At 39.4% G+C, this 19749-nt stretch overlaps 3 protein-coding genes across 3 annotated transcripts in view; all 3 read left to right on the top strand.

Annotated features, from left to right (window-relative positions):
- ror2 (receptor tyrosine kinase-like orphan receptor 2) overlaps nt 1-7173 on the top strand; it is a 97071-nt gene extending 89898 nt beyond the window's left edge. The window contains exons 7-9 of the mRNA XM_077243318.1: nt 1156-1413; nt 1509-1714; nt 3554-7173. Coding sequence (XP_077099433.1) covers nt 1156-1413; nt 1509-1714; nt 3554-4966 — 1877 coding nt within the window. The 3' untranslated portion in view covers nt 4967-7173. The remainder of the gene's footprint in view (nt 1-1155; nt 1414-1508; nt 1715-3553) is intronic.
- Nucleotides 7174-8722: 1549 nt separating this feature from the next.
- On the top strand, nt 8723-14407 carry nfil3 (nuclear factor, interleukin 3 regulated). Its single transcript, XM_077243325.1, has 2 exons — nt 8723-8914; nt 12627-14407. Exon 2 carries the CDS (start codon nt 12769-12771, stop codon nt 14128-14130), a length of 1362 nt encoding a protein of 453 aa, XP_077099440.1. The 5' UTR covers nt 8723-8914; nt 12627-12768; the 3' UTR covers nt 14131-14407.
- Nucleotides 14408-16964: 2557 nt separating this feature from the next.
- Nucleotides 16965-19749, top strand: part of auh (AU RNA binding protein/enoyl-CoA hydratase) — a 30367-nt gene continuing 27582 nt past the window's right edge. The window contains exons 1-3 of the mRNA XM_077243327.1: nt 16965-17242; nt 17602-17669; nt 19143-19230. Of these exons, the coding sequence (XP_077099442.1) occupies nt 17023-17242; nt 17602-17669; nt 19143-19230 (376 nt within the window). The 5' untranslated portion in view covers nt 16965-17022. The remainder of the gene's footprint in view (nt 17243-17601; nt 17670-19142; nt 19231-19749) is intronic.

Genomic DNA, 19749 nt, shown 5'->3' on the forward strand with positions numbered 1-19749 from the left:
ACCTTCATAATATATTTCCAAGTCTTTTGTGATGGTACGTCGACTTACAATAGGTTGAATGACACATCTGCCATAGCCTGACGGTGTCTGTAGCGTTTTTAATCGTACTTTTAAACTTCGGGTTTCGGGTAGTAACCGGCGAACAAAGAGAACTACAAAACTCGACTGCTTTACGGCATATACGTCACTTCCACCACCACCCCCACTTCCTTAAAATCGCAGGGCTGTCAAGTGTCACGCATTGAGCGTGACAGTCACTCATTACGGTCTTTTGTCACGTATCCCGTCACAGATTGTATTTCTCACGCTGAAAAACTATTTGTAATATATTTAATATTACGCAGCGCCCAAAATCTGGCCGCGCCTCTCTCACTGTGGAACCGGCATGAATTCAAGCGCATCTCCTCTGGTGTTGTTCGTCTGGTGTTGTTAGCCAATCAGAAAATAGCACTATTGTATCTGGGTAACATTTAACGCAACAACCAATGACACCCCGTAGTGTGGGGTGTTTTTTTGTCTGCCTGACTATGTTACGGAAGCTATCTTATCCTCCGTTTATCTTCATGAATCAGGTAATGATTATTTGTCTTGCCTCAAGCTATAATGCAAATCGATTTGTAAAATTTGCAGATTTATTTATGGTAGCTTGATATTATAATATTGACGATATATGGTTATTATCTATCACTCAAACATTGCATTGAAGTATCATATAGATTCAGTAAAACGGTAACCAATAGACTAGGCTACTATAATGACACTGGCTTGTAAACGTGATCATCGCCATCATTTGTCGTTAGAAAAAAAATAAAACCCGTGAAATTATATGACATGCTGAAATATATGCCACTGTACCTGGGATGAAGACATTTCACACGCGACGCAAGCAGAACACCTGCATGTGACCTCCTCCTACAGTATTCAGGGCTATCATGGTTGTCAACAAATGCACGATGACAGAGTTTACGACAGTAGTAGAGGACAATATTGTTTCCCAACTGTAGGGGGAGCCCGAGAGCAAAAGTTACCTGGTGTTACTTTAAGGTTGTATTAGTCTATAACTCTGACTCACAAATTAATATTTCAATTTCTCTGATGTACATTTACTCAGTGTTCAGAGAGAAAATACCTACTAATTTTCAATCCTTGTTAAAGATTCACCCCCAAATCACAGCTGTTACAATGGAAGTGGCGCCAACTACAAAGGCACGGTGAGTGTCACGAAATCAGGCTACCAGTGCCAGCCCTGGAGTGCACAGTATCCACACAGTCATCACCTGACGCCTGTCGAGTACCCTGAGCTCAGAGGAGGACACAACTTCTGCAGGAACCCTGGTGGGCAAATGGAGAGCCCTTGGTGTTTCACTTTGGACCCGAATGTTAGAGCGGACGTCTGTGACATCCAGCCCTGCAGTGAGTAGAACATCTCAACCTCATGACCCTCAGGGTGGGCAGAAAATTCAATGAATCTAAGCATTATTAAACATTCTGTTTTCCATCTTTCCCAGATCCTCCGGAGCAAATGAAAAAGGAGATACTGTACATCTTGATCCCCAGTATAGCCACCCCTCTTGTTATTGCCTGCTTATTTTTCTTGATCTGCATGTGCCGCAACAAACAGAAGGAGTCTGTTGACAGCCCTGCTCGCCGCCAGCTCTCCGCCTCACCGAGCCAAGAAATGGAGCTGCCGCTACTCAATCAGCACAAGCAGCAGGTAATCTTCCAGCATTTCAGCTTTTAAAAGTCTTATTACGAAAACTTGTATTTGAATATATCATGTGACACTTATATGAACATAATCTGAGAATTAGCAGTATTAACTCAATGGATTAAATCAATTAAATCATTATTAAATCAATGGATTTAACTAAATTCTTCTCAAAAACTGCAACTTTATAAAAACCTACATATTCATTTTCTAACAAAATGTCAATATTATTCTAAAATGTTTTCAAACTGAATATATTTATTTTACTTGCACAAACTTCCTCTTTAAAAAAAAAAGATTGAAAAGATCATTTTTTGGTCAAAAGATGTGTAGATTCATGTTTATTTTAGGGCTGTCAATCGATTAAAAATTTTAATCTAATTAATTACATACTCTGTAATTAATTAATCTAAATTAATCGCATACACAATCTTACAATGTTTACATGGTACAATTTCTGGTAAGCTATGTTTTTATTATTATTGCTTGACACAAATTTCACGATTTCAATTTAATTTAATTATTGTGATTTGATGCAATATTGACTCATTTGGATAAATATTAGGTACACAAGATAGGCATTCATTTTTCTCAAGAAAAAAAAAATCTCACCCAATGCTGTAAAAATACAGAGAGCCATATCAGCTGGTAGTATTTAAGGTTAAAAATAGCTCAAATTAAATATAATGCGTGTTTGTTACAAATAACAACTTTGATATAAGTAAAAATATAATACATACGTAATATAGTAGTAGGCTGCATAAATTTTGAAAAATACTCTCTATAGCTCTTTTTTTATAGCCAACTATAAATGACAATGGCTTTCCTGAGGAAACTTATGGCTAAATGTTATGTGACATAATTGTTCTACAGCTGTTTTATTGACCTCTTTTCGCGGTTGAAAAACACTGATTGATCGAGGAATATACATTTCGGTAAGTTTTAGACTGCCCTACTGTATCTTTCAACATTGGTCAATCGTGTTTATTTACTATTAGCTAGAGATGATCGGTTCACGTGCCGCTATAGGAATCTGTCATGTCACATTTACAAGCGCCAAAACGGTATTGTTTGATTTTCGTAATAAAATTAACAGAATCTGAGAGCTGAGATTTTTTTAATATCATAAGTAACGTGCTCTGTCTTGTCTGTTTCCGTGTCCTCTCTTTGGTGCGCAATTTTTCTGTGCGTGAGAAAATGGTTGTGTGACGTGAGAGCGCGTGAAAAGTTACAACACACACACACACACACACAAGCGCGCTTTCTCTCAGACACACTCACCGACTCACGCACTCACACTCCTGGATGCTTTGCATTTATGTGGTACTTTAGAGTTTGACGAACTCTGTTTGTTATAAGTAAATGTTCCAAACAATGATCCAAGCAGCGCGTTCTTGTCTCCCTCATTTTTACACGAATGCTAGAACGGCTCCGCAAAGGTCAAAACGGAATGGATTAATCTGCGTTATTTTTTTTAACGCGTTATTTCTTCTCAGATTAATTAATCGAAATTAACGCGTTATTTTGACAGCCCTAGTTTATTTACAAAGTTAAGTCCCAAAAGAGTGTGTGAGATTGGAAAGGGGCTAAATATTTTAACAAACACTCAGATTTATGAAAAAAATTGTTATATTCCTTAAAAAAAAAAAAACTCTTTAAAAAATGTAATGTGTATTTTGATCAAGTTTGGTTCCAGTATTAAAACCCATGCCAAAAATCCTGTATCTCTTCTGGGTCAAATGGACCTGAATTCTTTGAGGAAAGATGTGCCAGAATTGTATTACATTTTGCCTCTTTAGTTGAGCAAAAGCAGACTTGAAATGTCTTGTTTTCTTTTACTTCTAGGCAAAGCTCCGAGAACTCAACCTTTCTGCGGTCCGGTTCATGGAAGAGCTCGGAGAGGACCGTTTTGGAAAGGTCTACAAAGGTCACCTCTACGGCACAGCTCCAGGTGAACAGACTCAGGTGGTGGCAATAAAGACGGTGAAAGACAAGGACGAGGGCCCTCTCCGGGAGGAGTTCCGGCACGAGGCCATGCTCCGGTCCCGCCTGCAACACCCTAACATCGTGTGCCTGCTGGGAGTGATCACTAAAGAGCAGCCCATGAGCATGATCTTCAGCTACTCAGGCCAAGGCGACCTTCACGAGTTCCTGGTCATGCGATCCCCTCACTCCGATGTCGGAAGCTCTGACGATGACAAGACGGTCAAATCCACCCTGGAGCAGGCAGACTTCCTACACATCGTCACACAGATCGCCGCCGGTATGGAGTACCTCTCCAGCCACCACGTGGTCCACAAGGATCTGGCTGCTCGAAACATCCTGGTGTGTGATAAGCTTAATGTTAAGATCCTGGACCTCGGGCTGTTCAGAGAGGTCTACTCCGCCGACTACTACAAGCTAATGGGCGCCAATCCCTTCCCAATCCGCTGGATGTCCCCGGAAGCCATACTATACGGGAAGTTGTCCACGGATTCGGACATCTGGGCTTACGGTGTGGTGTTATGGGAGATATTTAGCTACGGCCTTCAGCCATACTGCGGCTATTCCAACCAGGACGTGATTGAGATGGTCCGCAACAGACAAGTGCTTTCCTGCCCTGATGACTGTCCAGCCTGGATTTACACACTGATGTTAGAGTGCTGGAATGAGTTCCCCGCACGAAGGCCTCGTTTCAAAGACGTTCACGCTCGATTGCGCACCTGGGAGAGCTTGTCCAACTACAACAGCTCGGCTCAGACCTCAGGAGCGAGCAACACCACCCAAACCAGCTCCCTCAGCACAAGCCCCGTCAGCAACATCAGCAATGCCCGCTACGTTAGTCCCAAAAAGTCTCCATTTCCTCAACCTCAGTTTGTGTCCATGAAGGGCCAGATGCGCCCAATGGTGCCGCCCCAACTCTACATCCCAGTCAATGGCTACCAGCCGATGCCGGCGTACCCGTACCTGCAGAACTTCTACCCAATGCAGATCCCGGTGCAGATCCCCCCCCCCCAGCAGCTGATGGTGGCCAAGGCCGGGTCGCACAGCGGCAGCGGGTCCACCAGCACCGGATACATCACCACGGCCCCCTCCAATGGGTCCGGCACCGAGAGGGCCCACATGAATGAAGACCTGAAGGCCACAGAGGAGGATTTCGCTGACGGGGCGTCCCAAAGCGGTCTGCACAACGAGGACCTCTCTGTTCCCGAGACCGAGCTCCTGGGGGACAACGACAATACGCAGGCTGAGTGCAACGCCATCGGTTCAGAAGCATAGACTATCTGTTTTAGTAGATGAGAAGCGGCATTCTCTGCAGTGTCATTTTTCTACTTTTTTATCAGTTGTGTACAGGTTTAAAAAGTGAAGGGAAACTGGTGAATGACACATGGACGTGGTGTTATTTATGGGTTTATCACCAGACACTGATGGATGGACACGTCATGCTTTTGGAGATATTTTTATAACTGATTTCAGCTTCAGTTTTTCAGTCTATGAAGAAGATGCTTTGCTTTGGGTTCGGTAGCAGACGTGACACAGCAATTGATCTCGTTGGTTTGGCCGTTTTAAACAAATTGTTGCAAAGCTATTCAGAAGAATGCATGTTCTTACTGTTGCTGTGCAACTTGAAACACCATTTCAGCTATTTTTGTGGGTACCATTCATTATTGTAACCACGTCATAGTTGGCAGTGTCTTCAAAAACAAGACTTATTTTACTTATTTTAGCTCCAAAGGATCAAATGGATTTGTTGAGGGCATTGATGTGCATCATGGATCACGATATTGGACTACATAAGATGTGGATGTGCAAAGACAAGCCATTTGTCCTTTTTTTAGAAGTTGCTTTTATAAAACATTGAATTCCTGTTGTAAAGATTTGTAATTTATGCCATTGATTCTCTTGAAGATTTGTAACTGGTTTGTAATATTCTGTCTCATTTTTATAAGCAGGTTTTGTTTAACCAGTAGTATTACTTTAAAGTCATACCAGCCAGAAACTTTCTTTCTACACAGATGTTATTAACAAATATTAACCATATATTTTGTTCATCCAGGCACGTGGAGAATCCAATAAAGTAATACATAATATGATATTACTCGTGGGGTTTTCCTCAACTTCTAGAAAGCTACAAGCTATAGACATTGGGGAAGCATTTTGCTTTGTTATTGTAATTAAAACAGCACAATCATTTATTTTATATGGCTTATGATATGTACTAGTGAGAGTGGTGTGCAGGTTCATGTTAACCAATGACTGTAAAGTAGGTGTTTTTATCTCATGCCACTTCCCAAGAAAGGCGGGACCAAAAGAATAACTGATATATCCTCCACTTTTTGGCACACAAACTGCAAATAATTTACACCTGCATAACGAACCAGATTTTCTCTGCTGAGATGTCATCGGGTACTTGTTGCTCCACGCATGATGAACTGACTTGCATCAGTAATGCACGGGATGCCTACCAACTTCACACGACGCCGAGCCTCCGCGCAAACAACGCGACGCGACGGAAAAGAGAGTTCACGCCTGACGAGCAGAAAGACACGAATTACTGGCTCAAACGGAACCGTAATAACGAAGCAGCGAAGCGGTCCCGCCAGCGCAAGAGGATGGAGGAACATCTTCTGGAGACTCGTGCCGTCGAGCTTCAACGGGAAAATGACAAATTAAAGGCTGCACTCTCTGCCGTTCATCTCCAAAATCCCCCAGTGGATGCTGCCTTCGGGTTCCCTATCGGACTGCCCCATGACGGCTATCTGCGCAGTTTACCCGCTCCTACAACTGCGTTGCCATTGCGTAGTCTGCCACATTGCCAGTTTTCTGCGTGCTGCGGATCAATATGTCCTCAAAATAATCATTTTAGTTCGGCTTTCGATGTGAGCGCTGCCTATAATACTACGAAACCGCCGCGCATCAGTTTATTGGATGGTTATTATCCAATGGGAAGGTACAGTAACGGGACAAATGCAGGCACCAACGCGGCTTATATGAGGAACAGAAGTTTTGCGAATGGAAATGACTCTGCTCAAACGATGCTCGGGCTGCCAGACTACAAGAGTGCACTGGTCAACCTGTCGCGCACGCCTGGCTGGTATAATCCTAAAAGTTCGTCATCTGAAATGGCACAGAATTGCGCGCGCCAGGCTGGACCGATCGGAGCCGCGCAAACACGTGCTGTTGAACGAACCTGCCCAAAACAAGCGAGCAAACAGTCAGTTCTGCTTCCACACAAACTGCGATACAAAGTTGGTAACGCAAGGTTTGTGTCCACGTGCTTTTCACCCTAATGGAAACTAAGAAGCACAGACAATGCGTTCGTGCTATATTTTCCTCATTACAAATGTGTTCCTGATTGTTATAAAAAGAGTCATTTTTATTGCATTTGTCTAATTGGTCACTTTTAAATTAAGAGAAAATCACTCGCCTTTCACTGTGAATCTTTAGTTGTAATACCTCTTAAATAAAGGGTGTTTTTTTCTGCACAAGTGAGTACTTTGGTATGTGTTATAATTTGAACATGGCTAAACCTTTTTTATTCTGTTTACATCAAACCTTTTGCAACCTACAAAAAAAAATATATATATATTTAAAATGTTAATGAATTAATGAATATAATGAGCGTAAACTCAGAGAATTTGCTTCTTGATTAAGGCTAATTTGTGTATTTTTTGTAGGAAACCTTTTCTGAATATACATTCTCAAACCTGTGTGTTTTTCCACTGGATGGCGCAGTCACACACATCTTATTTAATGTAGGTCATCTCGGGCGCCACGTTGTGCAACTCCTTTAGTTTTAGGTTACACAACACATTCACACCTGTTATATCATATCGACCATTAGACAACCATAAATTATATTGAATGACATGCCATAATAAATATATCAAACTAGTTGTATTTGTTGGGAAAAAGCATACGATGGTAAGTGAGTTTTGTGATGGAAATGGAAACTGGTTGAACTCTAAAGAGGCGGTGTCCTTTAAACGATCATGTAATAGGCCTAATTATGCATAACACCTTTATGTGCGTCGTTTAAACGATATCCATTCGACTGTGAACTTTTCTTTTAAAACCACTAGCTGGCTTAATTTCTTTCAAACAGAAGAGGTGCTGATCGATATTTCTCTTAACATACACCTAATCAAAATGAGACCTAATAATTAGAATAATTGCTATATAATTAGGGATGGGTTATTTCTATATCAAGATTTACAATTATAATAATACTAGTTCTACTACTATATACAGCAGTAATTATGATGATAATAATAACAGGCTAATAGTAAGTGTGTTTTAGACATGGTTTAATAATGTTTGGCACGCCGAGATTCATGTCTAGATTCTAAATCTGGTTGCTGGCTGAGGAAAAGGCTTTTAGAAAGTTTCTGTCTAGATTCTAAATCTGGTTGCTGGCTGAGGAAAAGGCTTTTAGAAAGTTTCATTGTGAGCATTTCATATAAGAATATATTTTTTAAAAGGTGTTCCTCTTATGTAGCCCCGCCCTTTTTCTGTATTTCCACATGAAGGTAAGATATTACGGATTTATGAATGAACGCCTAGTTGTAAAATCGAACCTGCTCTACTGGTATTTCTTATGACATCCGCTTCAAACATTACAATGCTCATGCATGATAAACTCTACAATAAGTAAATACACTTGACCAGATAATTACTCTTCGACGATGCCATAGAAATATACAGAGCTAACTTACCACAAAACAAGTTCAAACACAAGCTCTAAAGATGCGCACCAACTATATCAGACCATTTTTCTTAACTGCAGCTAAACCCAATGTCCCCAAATTACAGAATAATTTCTGACTGCTTCAGTGAGTTTTTGATTTGGTGAGAATAAAACCTTCTAGTTAAATGAAGATTCTCTAGTTTAGCGCATAAGGTTTATATCACTGTTCATATTGTTAAGGAGTCATTATTGCATATGTGCGCTGAAGGAGCGATTGATTGGCTGAAATCGGAAGATGCTGTGTTTGGATTGGTCACTCGATGTGCCTGTCAAAGCACGCTGCCAATGCGCTTCAGTGGTGACCTACTAACACAGATCCATGAGGCAGCAATCACTCCGCCAGGAAAACGCGCAGGAGAAACACAACTATCATTTCCAGATGGGATTTTTATGACTGCTGCTGAAGCTTTGAATGTTTTCATATAGGCCTACATTATTTATCCCGGACCTCCGTCTAATTGGACCCTTGCTTATTAGAGGTACTGCTTTCTTCTTTTACTGTGAGGCTTGTATGAACAGGCTTGTTTAGGGGTTTTAACCGGTAGCCGGTGTTTATGACTGTAACAGATGAATACAGTAAAGCAACTTGAACGTGGCTTATTTGCAAATGTGCGCCATACTTATTTTTCGCTCACCATCATATCAATGCAGACGAATTTTAGCGTTCAACGTTATAATTACCCATGCATTTGTAGGCTACCGCTCATAATCATTAACGTTACTAGTCTAGGCTATGATATTTTAGAGAGATTTGGAGACGGGATGGCACAAGTGACCCAGTATTCATGTGGGTGTTTCAGGCTCTCAGGTCAGCACATAAGACATTGACACGTTGTGCAAGTTCATTTAATACAGTTTAAAAATTAAGATGTTACATAGCCTCTAGATGATTGGTGGATTTAATATTTTGCACTCATACTGTCTGAAATTAAAATCGCTTTAATAGTAGGCTAAATCTTAATAATACGTGCAAAAATTAAATGTCGCTCCGCTTGTTTGCGTTCATTGTGTAATAGTGACTGATACTCTTAGTCCTTGCATAATAACGGAAGCTGGGACACTTCTGACAAAAAAAAAAAAAAATCCCGCAAAGGCACGACATCACAATCGAGCTGTTGTTTAATGCTCAGAGACAAGTGATATTTCTTGACAATCTGTAAAAATCTATATCTTGAATCCTATCGCTAGTGTGTCTGTTTCACGCGCACAGATTTGACTGTCCTGAGTGTGTTTCGGGATGGGGTGAATGTGCATTAACGGCCTGTCAAATATCAACACAACCTATGATGTGTGCTCAATATTATATTTAAGTGTCACTCCACGCCAGCTAACTTTATTATAGCCCGTCTATTATTCCATGAATCCCAAAACCGGAACACTCACCCAAAATGTATTCTCGGTTGACGAGAAATAATTTCTTGCCATAAACCATTATAGTATAAGAATACAAGCCCTTTTCCGTGTTTTGTGGAGTTTAGAGATGTTTTGACCGCATTTTTCTGTATGAATGTATTAGTCTGTGATCAGCCACGTGTGTGTGTGTGTGTGTGTGTGTGATGCTCGAATTCCTTTGTTCCCAGCTCGATCTGCGCCTGTACTGGAGCCTGAGTTCAGCCTGGCTCTAACTCTCATAGTGTTGTGATCAACCGCAGTGCCAGTTACCACGGAAAACTTTACAGTTTATGACCACAGCCCGCTTTAGATGATGTAACTCCAGCTGTGTGATCTGCACGTTAAAGGTCATTGTCAGATCCGGTCTTTAAATTCGTCTCCTGCAACGCTGTGAATAAATATAATTATATTAGGCTATACCGGGCTGTATATGAACGTACTACTTCGAAAGGGTTTCCGTATTTTAATTCAATCACAGCCACATTACAAAAGCCCTTTATGTTTGAAAGATTGAGTTTCATTACTTTGAGCACGACCCGCCTCAAAATGATGACATAATGGGGCAGAGCATAATTTTAATAAGCACGTTTCGCCTTGCATAATATCAACATGTAAAACTATTTCCCTATCCTTTTTAAAATAGAAACATTGCCCAGTCTTACTTTTCTCGTGTTTCAAAGAAGTCAACTTTGGTTTAAGGGCTATTAACTAAAACTAAAACCATAAAAAAAAACTTTTGTGACTTGAAATGAAATGAAATAAATAAATGAATGAGTGAATGCAAAAAAAAAAAAAAAATAGAACCATAAAAAAATGTGTGACTTGAAATAAAATGAAATAAATAAATGCAAACATAAAATAAAAATACATAAACTTTTTTGGCCGTCATTGCCAAACCAACATTTCTCATTTTCATTTAATAAAGTTGATGTAGGCTCAAAAAAAAATTTTAACATTTTTTTTTTAATAAAAACTATATACACCGTTTTTAGATGAATACAAAAGACAAAAATACAGCACAATTACTAAAACTTTACAACTAAAATTAAAATGAAAATATAAGAATAAAAAATAATTGGTAAAAATATAATAGTATCTCAGTGATACTAAAATAACACTGCTTTGGTCAGTGACTTTAATTGTGTTATGTACTTGGGCATCGTTAAAAATAATTTTTCCATATGAAAATACTGTGCCTAAAATAAGTGAACACACCCATGAGTCTCTTTTAGTTGACTAAAAAGAGAAATAAAAAAAATAATCTTATGGAAATTGATCTTAATGCCTTAATTTAAAAAATTGGGAAAAATCCAACCTTTCAGGACACCAATTTTCTTTGTGAATGAATAATGTATCATAAATAAATAAATGTTCTTCTTTAAAATACAGGGGGCATAAGTCAGGACACCCCTATGTTAAATTCCCATAGAGGCAGGCAGATTTCTATTTTTAAAGGCCAGTTGTTTCATGGATCCAGGATACTATGCATCCTGATAAAGTTCCCTTGGCCTTTGGAATTAAAATAACCCCAAATCATCACATAGACTTCACCATACCAAGAGATTGGCATGGGGTACTTTCCATAAAATCATCTCTGAATGCAAATCAAACCAGCTATTAGACTAACTGAAATAACACCATGCCAATCTCTAGGTTTGGTAAAGAGTATGTGATGATGTGGGGATATTTTAATTCCAAAGGCCAAGGGAACTTTATCAGGATGCATAGTATCCTGGATCCATGAAATAACTGGCCTTTAAAAATAGAAATCTGCCTGCTTCAATGGGAATTTAACACAGGGGTGTCCTGACTTATGCAACCTGTGTTTTAAGCAAGCACATTTATTTATTGACGATACATTATTCATTCACAAAGAAAATTGGTGTCATTATAGGTTGGATTTTTCCTCATTTTTTAAACAAAGGCATTAAGATCAATTTCCAAAAGATGATTTTTTTATTCCTCTTTTTAGTCAACTTTAGCATGGGTGTGTTCGCTTATGCTAGGCACTGTATTTCGACAATCTTGTCCTGTCTGTTTTCTTTTATGATCAGAACTAGCGATGCCAGACAGCAAACGAATCTCTCTTTTGATCTGATCAGTGTCAAACGGGTTTGCAAATCATTTAAAACTATTCGAGATTCATTCAGACAGTTCACTCATATTTGCAGCAATTTCTCACGCCAATGATGCCATAAAGGATTATTTATAAAACAGAAAACAAAAAGAGTACTGGAAGTGGTGGATATTTGCCTACAATCTATTATAGGGAACAAAACTCGCGAATGTCTTCATCCGATAAGCAGATCTTTATTGCTCGTGCAGATATCACTCTGTATTGCAGGAAAAGACAATTTCTAGGCCTCTTTACAGCTGGTATTAAGATGCGTTTTGGTCAATCGGGTCACGAGTGGACAATGCTAATACAGGTGTAAAACGTTTTAAGCTTGTCCACTTTTGCCCACTTCCAGAGGTAGTTGAAAACACATTTGACTGGATTTCCATTTTTTACCCGCCCGTAGACCCTCCCCTCGAAGAAATCCGGACAGAAGTGGTTGAAAGTGGACAAAAGAGACAGATTAAAACACCAGGTGTAAAAGGGAATGTGTCTCCCTTGTCTACTTGTGAACCGATCGACCAAAACACATCGTAAATACCAGGTGTAAATAGGGCCTTATATCCACAGCAGTATAAAAAAAGTCTGAAGACACTTTTGTGATGAGGTGGGGTTCCTGATAAAAGGCTTGAAACGCTCCTGACCATATTATTGATGATGTGTCTGTTTTTTTATCTCCTCAGATCCATTAAAAAGATTCTCTGGAACTGACTTCACAAAGAGGACACACATGACTTCTATAGCACGTGGTCTACGATGAGATGTTTACTTAAAACCGGAGTCAACTGATGAGCTTACACAGTCTTGATCACAACCCTGTGTAATATGCAAGCCATTAAAAAGGAGCCCTACAGTGTAGACGATGCCCTGGAGCTGGCAGTGGCTTTGCAAGAGACAGACCGGGACCTGATAAACCACAAGTTGTCCACAATGACCTTTAAGACCAAGTCCAACACCTGTCGCAGAAAACGCGAGTTCATACCAGATGAGAAGAAAGACAACATGTACTGGGAGAGAAGGCGCAAGAACAACGAAGCAGCCAAGCGCTCGCGAGAAAAGCGCAGACTCAACGATATGGTTCTGGAGAACAAGCTCATGGCCCTTGGGGAAGAGAACGCATCGCTGAAATCCGAGCTTCTGTCTCTTAAACTCAGGTTTGGTCTAGTGAGCTCAGCAACTTATGCTCAGGAGGTGCAGAACATCTCCAGCTCCACTGCTGCACTCTACCAGGACTTTATCCCAGGCAGTGCCAGCAATGATTCCTACCCGAGTGAACTGGAACCGGCACGCTTGACCAGCAGCTGCATATCGGTCATCAAGCACTCACCTCACAGCGCCTCGTCCGATAGATCCAACTCAAGCACAGTGACTCAAGGGAGCCCACTTATAAATCTCTCCAGAACTCCTGACACCATCAAACAAGAACCCCTGGAAACCGGCAGATACACCAAAGATAGGGCCAGTCCTTATGAACTGTACAGGAACTATCTTAGTAGCCCTTTCCCTGGGAGCTTCTCCCAGCAATCTCCGTTCTTGCAAATCACCAGATCCTCCTGCAATTCGCCACGAACATCTGATGGCGATGACGGGGCCGTCAGCAAGTCCTCGGATGGAGAGGATGAACAGCAGGTCCCGAAGGGTCCAGTTCCAGCCAGGGCGGATTCACAGAGTGTAATTGTGTCCACCCTCAAAGTGCCAGATGCCAGTGCCTCAGCTTTGCCCCACAAGTTGCGGATCAAAGCCCGGGCCATCCAGATCAAAGTGGAGGCTATCGATCCCGACTATGAATCATCTGGCAAGGCCTCCTTTCCCATTGACATGTCTGCAAGTGGATGCTACCAAATGAGTCAGTACACTACACCTGAGTACATGCAGTCATCTCTTAGCCCGATGTCCTTCCAGGTGACCAATGTCCAGGACTGGAGTCACCAGCCAAAGGAGTGGCAGAATGATCACCGGGAGGAACCAACCGGCTGCAAACACCGGCACTGTCCAGACTCTCCTAGACCTAACAAACTCATCGTCGACCTTGAAAACGACTCGTACGCCAACTCCGAATCTGAGAACTTGTACTTGAAACAGGGCATTGCCCATCTGTCGGCAGAAGTTGCCTCCTTGAAAAGACTGATTACAAAGGGGTCTGTAATCGAATTCACGAAAAGCACTACTGAAATTGACTCGTTATGAAAAGGACGTTTCTGAAAAGGGAGTTCTCTCTGTTTGCACAACGCCTGTTTTCCACTGTGTTCGCTACTGCACTGTGCAGTTGTTATGGTGTCAAAAAGTTGCACTTCACTGAGAAGAATGGTGTTTTGTGCACTTACTGTTGTAGTTTGGCGTGTCTTCTTGATGACTCCATTTGTAGCCCAAAAGCCAAAAATTGGGCTACTGTTAATGTTAACTTCTCGAAATGTATTGTACATTGTATGTTATCTTTTGTTTACAATAAATACAAGCACTGAAATACTTGTCTCTTTTCCCCTTTCTCGCTCAGCTAGGAAAGTATATCAACTTTATAGTTGAATATTTAGTTTATTTGTGGTTATAACATTTATAAGTATAATGATTTATAACTCATTGAACACCCTGTTGTATCCATATGAGTTATAATGTATTGTAGTTCCTATAATTATGATGTATTATAAGGCTCATATCTTGACATTAAGATCTACACGATATCTTACATCTTTTTAATTACTGTCAAGTTACAAATACAAAGTCTCCTCGGAAACTTCCAAAAGGCTTTATAAATTGTTCATAATATTTATAAGTGGTCTTTGACTGCTTTAAATAAAGTAACATAAGTTAAGTTTTCTTTTTAACATCCATAATATATCATGAATGGATTATATGACACATTTACAGTATTCATTTTAATATCAGCACAACCATATTGAATTGTTTTCAGTTAACTTAAACTACTGTAGCTCACACTGAAATAAACATTAGCCTCACAGGAAACTGAGTAATATTATGCAAATCTTAAACCATGTCAGTATAACTATAATCCATCATAACCTAGGTGGATATAATATTCATTGTGTAATAAATCATCACACTCTCAAAATTAACTAAGTATTACAATGTATTACAACTGTTGTTACAAATATTCATTTGATGATATAACATATTCTAAGCAGTTATAAAGCATATAGCATGCACTAATATCCTTATAAATAATGCATTATCAATACAGACCTCAAAGTAATCGTTGCCTAAATGTTTTTAGCATATGACATAATTTTGATATTATAGACATGGAAAATCGATTTCCTGTTTGATAATCATGTTAGCAAGCTAATGGGCTCAGACCATTTTCAGTATCAGTAATGCTTATGTTGTGGTGGTGGTTTTCAACTGGTTTTGCATCAGGAAACCAAACTTATTTTGGACATCATGCTGAAACAACACATTGATTGGTTCTTCTAAATGTAAACAAAATGTATTTAAAATTACAAAACCCATTCATTTCCAATGACAGCACAAATGATTAACATAGGTCATATTTGGGGGGTCAGTCCGTGGCATCTAAAATATTGAAAACCTCTTCTTTGCGTAATCATAAGTCAAATTGCATGTGAAGCTGTTGTGCTAAGTTCAAACAGTTGAATTAAATGTGTTAAATGAACAAATGTAAAAGGCAATAACAACATGTTAAACAACTGGTGCACAGGTCTTTATAAATGTAGGCTATTATTTAAATGACATTATATATATAGGCCTATATATATATACAGGGGTTAAATTGGGCCGGAACGTTCCGGACACCGGCACCTCAGATAAATTGTTAAATAAATAGATTCATTAATCTCAACGAATCTCGCTGGTCCCGAGATGGACCGACTGGCCGACCAACCTCCATTCCTCCCCGCTGAACGCGAGTGATTATAAATGCGTGAAATGCACTCACGGTGGTTGAGCGCAGTAAAGTTAGTTTAATTTTCGATGTCTCGCCGCATTGTTTTCCCTTGCCACTGTTCTATAGGGTCGGCAGTCTTACAAAGATATCAATAGCAGGATTAGTTTTAACATTATGTAACCATTATCGACATTAAATATTCGTTCAAAATCACAATGCTGCATATTTACCTGAGAATGCGTTGACGCGTTCCCACAACGCATACCTAAGGGAACGTCAGCCAATTCCACTAACTGCATTAAACGTAGCCTATAATTTGTATTATTTAAAATTACTTTATAAATTCCAAAGCTTGTAGAAGGTTCCTATTGGCAATGCTGATCTGGTAGCCTTGAGTAAATTAACTTATCTAAGAAAATGATTCATAAAACTCAGTTGAGCCTATGTTTACTTTCTTCACAGACACAGACGAAAATGAAAAGACTATCAGTCAAAGTTCAGCTTTAGGAGGGAAAGAAATACGGCAGGATAAGGCTGAGAAAAATAAAGATTAAAATGCTGACAAATAATCTAATGCACACTGACATGGTTTTAAAGCTATTTATTAGACTTTTTGCGGATTTCAAAAGTCTTAAATTGCACATATGTAGGTCAGAAAAATCAAAATTTTCTTGCAGGAGCATGCCCCTGAACCCCCCTAATTACCTCACATTTAAATGCACATGGCTGTAGGGGGGCAATGTAGGCTGATGTGGATACAGTGCCAGGGCTCAATTTTTGGCCCAGTGTTCAGCAATTTTAACATAGTATCGTCATCATATCAGTGTTGATGGACCAAAATAAAACCGTTAAAATATCAAGTAAATAATTATTGTAATATGTGGTGCCACAGTGACACTCTTGTCCCAAAAATTATTGCTATACCACGATACTCAATATGTTGTCCTACGGTGAGTCATTTTTCCCTGTTGCACCTACACAAAATTTGAGGGTTGCCCCACCTACCAAATCCCACTTTAACCACTGTATATATATATATATATATATATATATATATATATATATATATATATATGCTAAAGAAATGTGTGGTGAAGTTCATGACGCCAGGGCAAATCCAGCCTTTTCTTCAGAGAAATCCCAGTCAGCAGTCACGTGACCTCAGACACACGTGACGTCACTCTCAAAGTTCAGAGTTGAAAGTGGAGGAAAGCTTTAACATGGCGGCTTTTGTGAAGTGCAGAGTGCTGTTTCAGACTTTCCGATGTCAAACAAGCAGTATCAACGGCGTGTGCAGGTCGGACAGTGTTTTGCACACATTTCTAACCGAGAGGGCGCATTGTGCGCGTCACGCTTTCAACGGAGGTGTCCGACTGCACAGCTCCGACGTTAAGTCTGGAGATGACCTTATCGTTAGACACCTGGACGGTGAAGACTCAGGTAGACAACCAGATACAGGCACGGATGATCACAGAGTCTTGTAGGATACGAGTCTAGCTGTCACTCAAAGCCCTTTCTGCAGCCTTTCTCTCTGCTCTGCCCCATAATTCAACGGTTTCAGTGCCTCTTACTGCAAGTGGCAATCATTTGTCCTTGACAAATGCCTGAGATTAACATATTCTCATTAACCTTACCCCGACATAATATATTTTCAAATTAAATGTTCTAAACTTTTTATTTTATTTCTATACATTGAGAGTTTTTGTCACTTTCAGTTTTCATGTCACTAGTTATGTCACCCTATTATGCTGTTCCCTTTCCTTCAATTTTCTGAAGTCTAACTGTTCTTGTGTTTTTAGGGATTGTTGTTTTGGGGATTAATCGCCCTGAATCTAAAAATGCCATCAGCAAAAATCTTGTTATGATGGTGAGTATTGATATGAGTAAAATGTTACTTGTCAAAATGTAATAGAATACAACTGTCGGTTTCGGGAAGTAAAAACTCCTTTTCATTTTCTCGATTAGGAAATAGATTTTGAACAATAACTTATAAACCTTTAAAGACCAATCAGAGAGTCATAAAAAGCAACACTGCAAAATTGCTCTTTAGCTCCGCCCAGTCCCAAGCACTGTGAATGACAAATCAAGCCGACCTCCCTACACTCTCAATATACTCAGTTTTTTATATGCATATTTTGCAATACGCTTAAAATTTATTGTATATTTTATATATTATATATTTTGTACATAAAATTAATATTTGTAACAGTAGTTTTATATTTCTCCATCGTTTTTAATTTGATTATGCTGTTCACAATGCTTCATGGGATTATAGTTCTTTCCCTCACTAAAACCGTAAAAGCCACACGTGCCAGTGGCTGGTGACTTAAGAAAATTTACCGGCCATAAACATTTTTTCAGTAGTCATTAAACATAGGCCTAGATTAATCCTTATTAAAGTTACAAAATTTATGCAGCCTAAAGGAGTGAGTGATTTCTCTTTGTCATTTGTTGTTTGATTTACATTTAAAACACACAGACACCAGGTATATTAGGCTGCTGTCACTTTAAGACGGGCATTTCGACATAATTTTTTTTCAATATGTTTGTTCAAACACAAGGAGATTTGAAAGAGAGCTCAGTTCAGTATTAGCACTGTCTGAGACGTGGATTTTACCGACCAATTGCTGATTGACTGTTTCATATACTATCCAACACAGATTTTTACTCGCATTTGGAGACTTATCCTCACAGCTTCAATTATACTTTCTGAAATAAGGCGTTTTAATTTATTATTTATTGGTATCATTTTGATTTATTGTAAAATAAATCTTTAAACGAGTTTATAGCAGTGGCTGTTTATAATAAACTCACATAAGTGAGCAGAGAAATCTAGACAAGTATCTTACTCTTACCTGACACTGATATTAAAATGGCCAATATTTGCAGTTTCCGAGATTTGGCTCCATTTGTTAATTTTCGATTTATATAATCTATATTGAAGTTAAATGAAAGCATGCTGAAGATTGATGCGCAAACGGTGGCTCAGGGGGGTCAAAAACTTGGAGAAGCGTTAGATTTCTCAGAGGACCGCGGAGTTCGCCGAAAAACGGTAGGTAATTTGCTCTGAGTGAGAGAAAAACACAGACTTGGCAGATTCGCACAGGATTAAAATCACAAAGTACGTCTGAAACATGAATTTCTCTAGCCCCCCGGAAAACTAGTCCCATTCGGATAGGGCTAATGTTGAAATTGTACCAATTCCTAGAGCACTGAAGGGCCCCGTGACTCCATACTGCAGTGCCCAAATGAGGCACAGATGTCACAGCGTTTGATTGGATAACAAATAAGAGCTATGGCCTACATAATGTCCCCCCTTTTGTGATTTCTTTTTTGCTAGATGTCAGATGCCGTAGAGTCATTGAAGAAGAACAACAAAGTGCGTACTGTAATTTTATGCAGTATGGTGCCCGGAATATTCTGTGCAGGTATGTAGCCATTAAATAGCCTCGATTGTTCTCTGTGGCAATGAATTTGCAAGGGGTAATTTAAGAGGGTGTGGTTAATATATCTGAATGCTTAGTCATAAATAATGTCATTATGTGCTGTGGGTGCTCATAAAGTTTCTAAACTTCAAAAACAGGACCTAGAGGGATTAATGCAAGTTGTATAAGAATTGTCAGGATTTGATGTTGGTATGATATTATTATTGATTACACAGTCTTGGGTAGATAAACAGAAAATAGACACATTGGTTGAGAAAGTTATTACATTTTTGCTGAAAACAAACATTGCCTTCAGAATAATGTGAAATGGTGGATTGTACACTATTAAGATGTGGTCATACGGATGGGAATGTGGGACAGCTAAAACACAAGGACATGCGAAGTTCTCTGCTGCATGCAAAAGTTAAAAGACATTTCAACACAAAAAAGCATGCAAATGTAGAATCAATCTTAAAATCGTTTACATGATCAGAAGAAATGTGACAACAGCTTTGGAGCATG

The sequence above is a fragment of the Siphateles boraxobius genome, unplaced genomic scaffold (genome assembly GCF_051911475.1).
Source record: "Siphateles boraxobius isolate OS27281-9 unplaced genomic scaffold, OSU_SipBor_1 25, whole genome shotgun sequence".
NCBI classification, from domain to species: domain Eukaryota; kingdom Metazoa; phylum Chordata; class Actinopteri; order Cypriniformes; family Leuciscidae; genus Siphateles; species Siphateles boraxobius.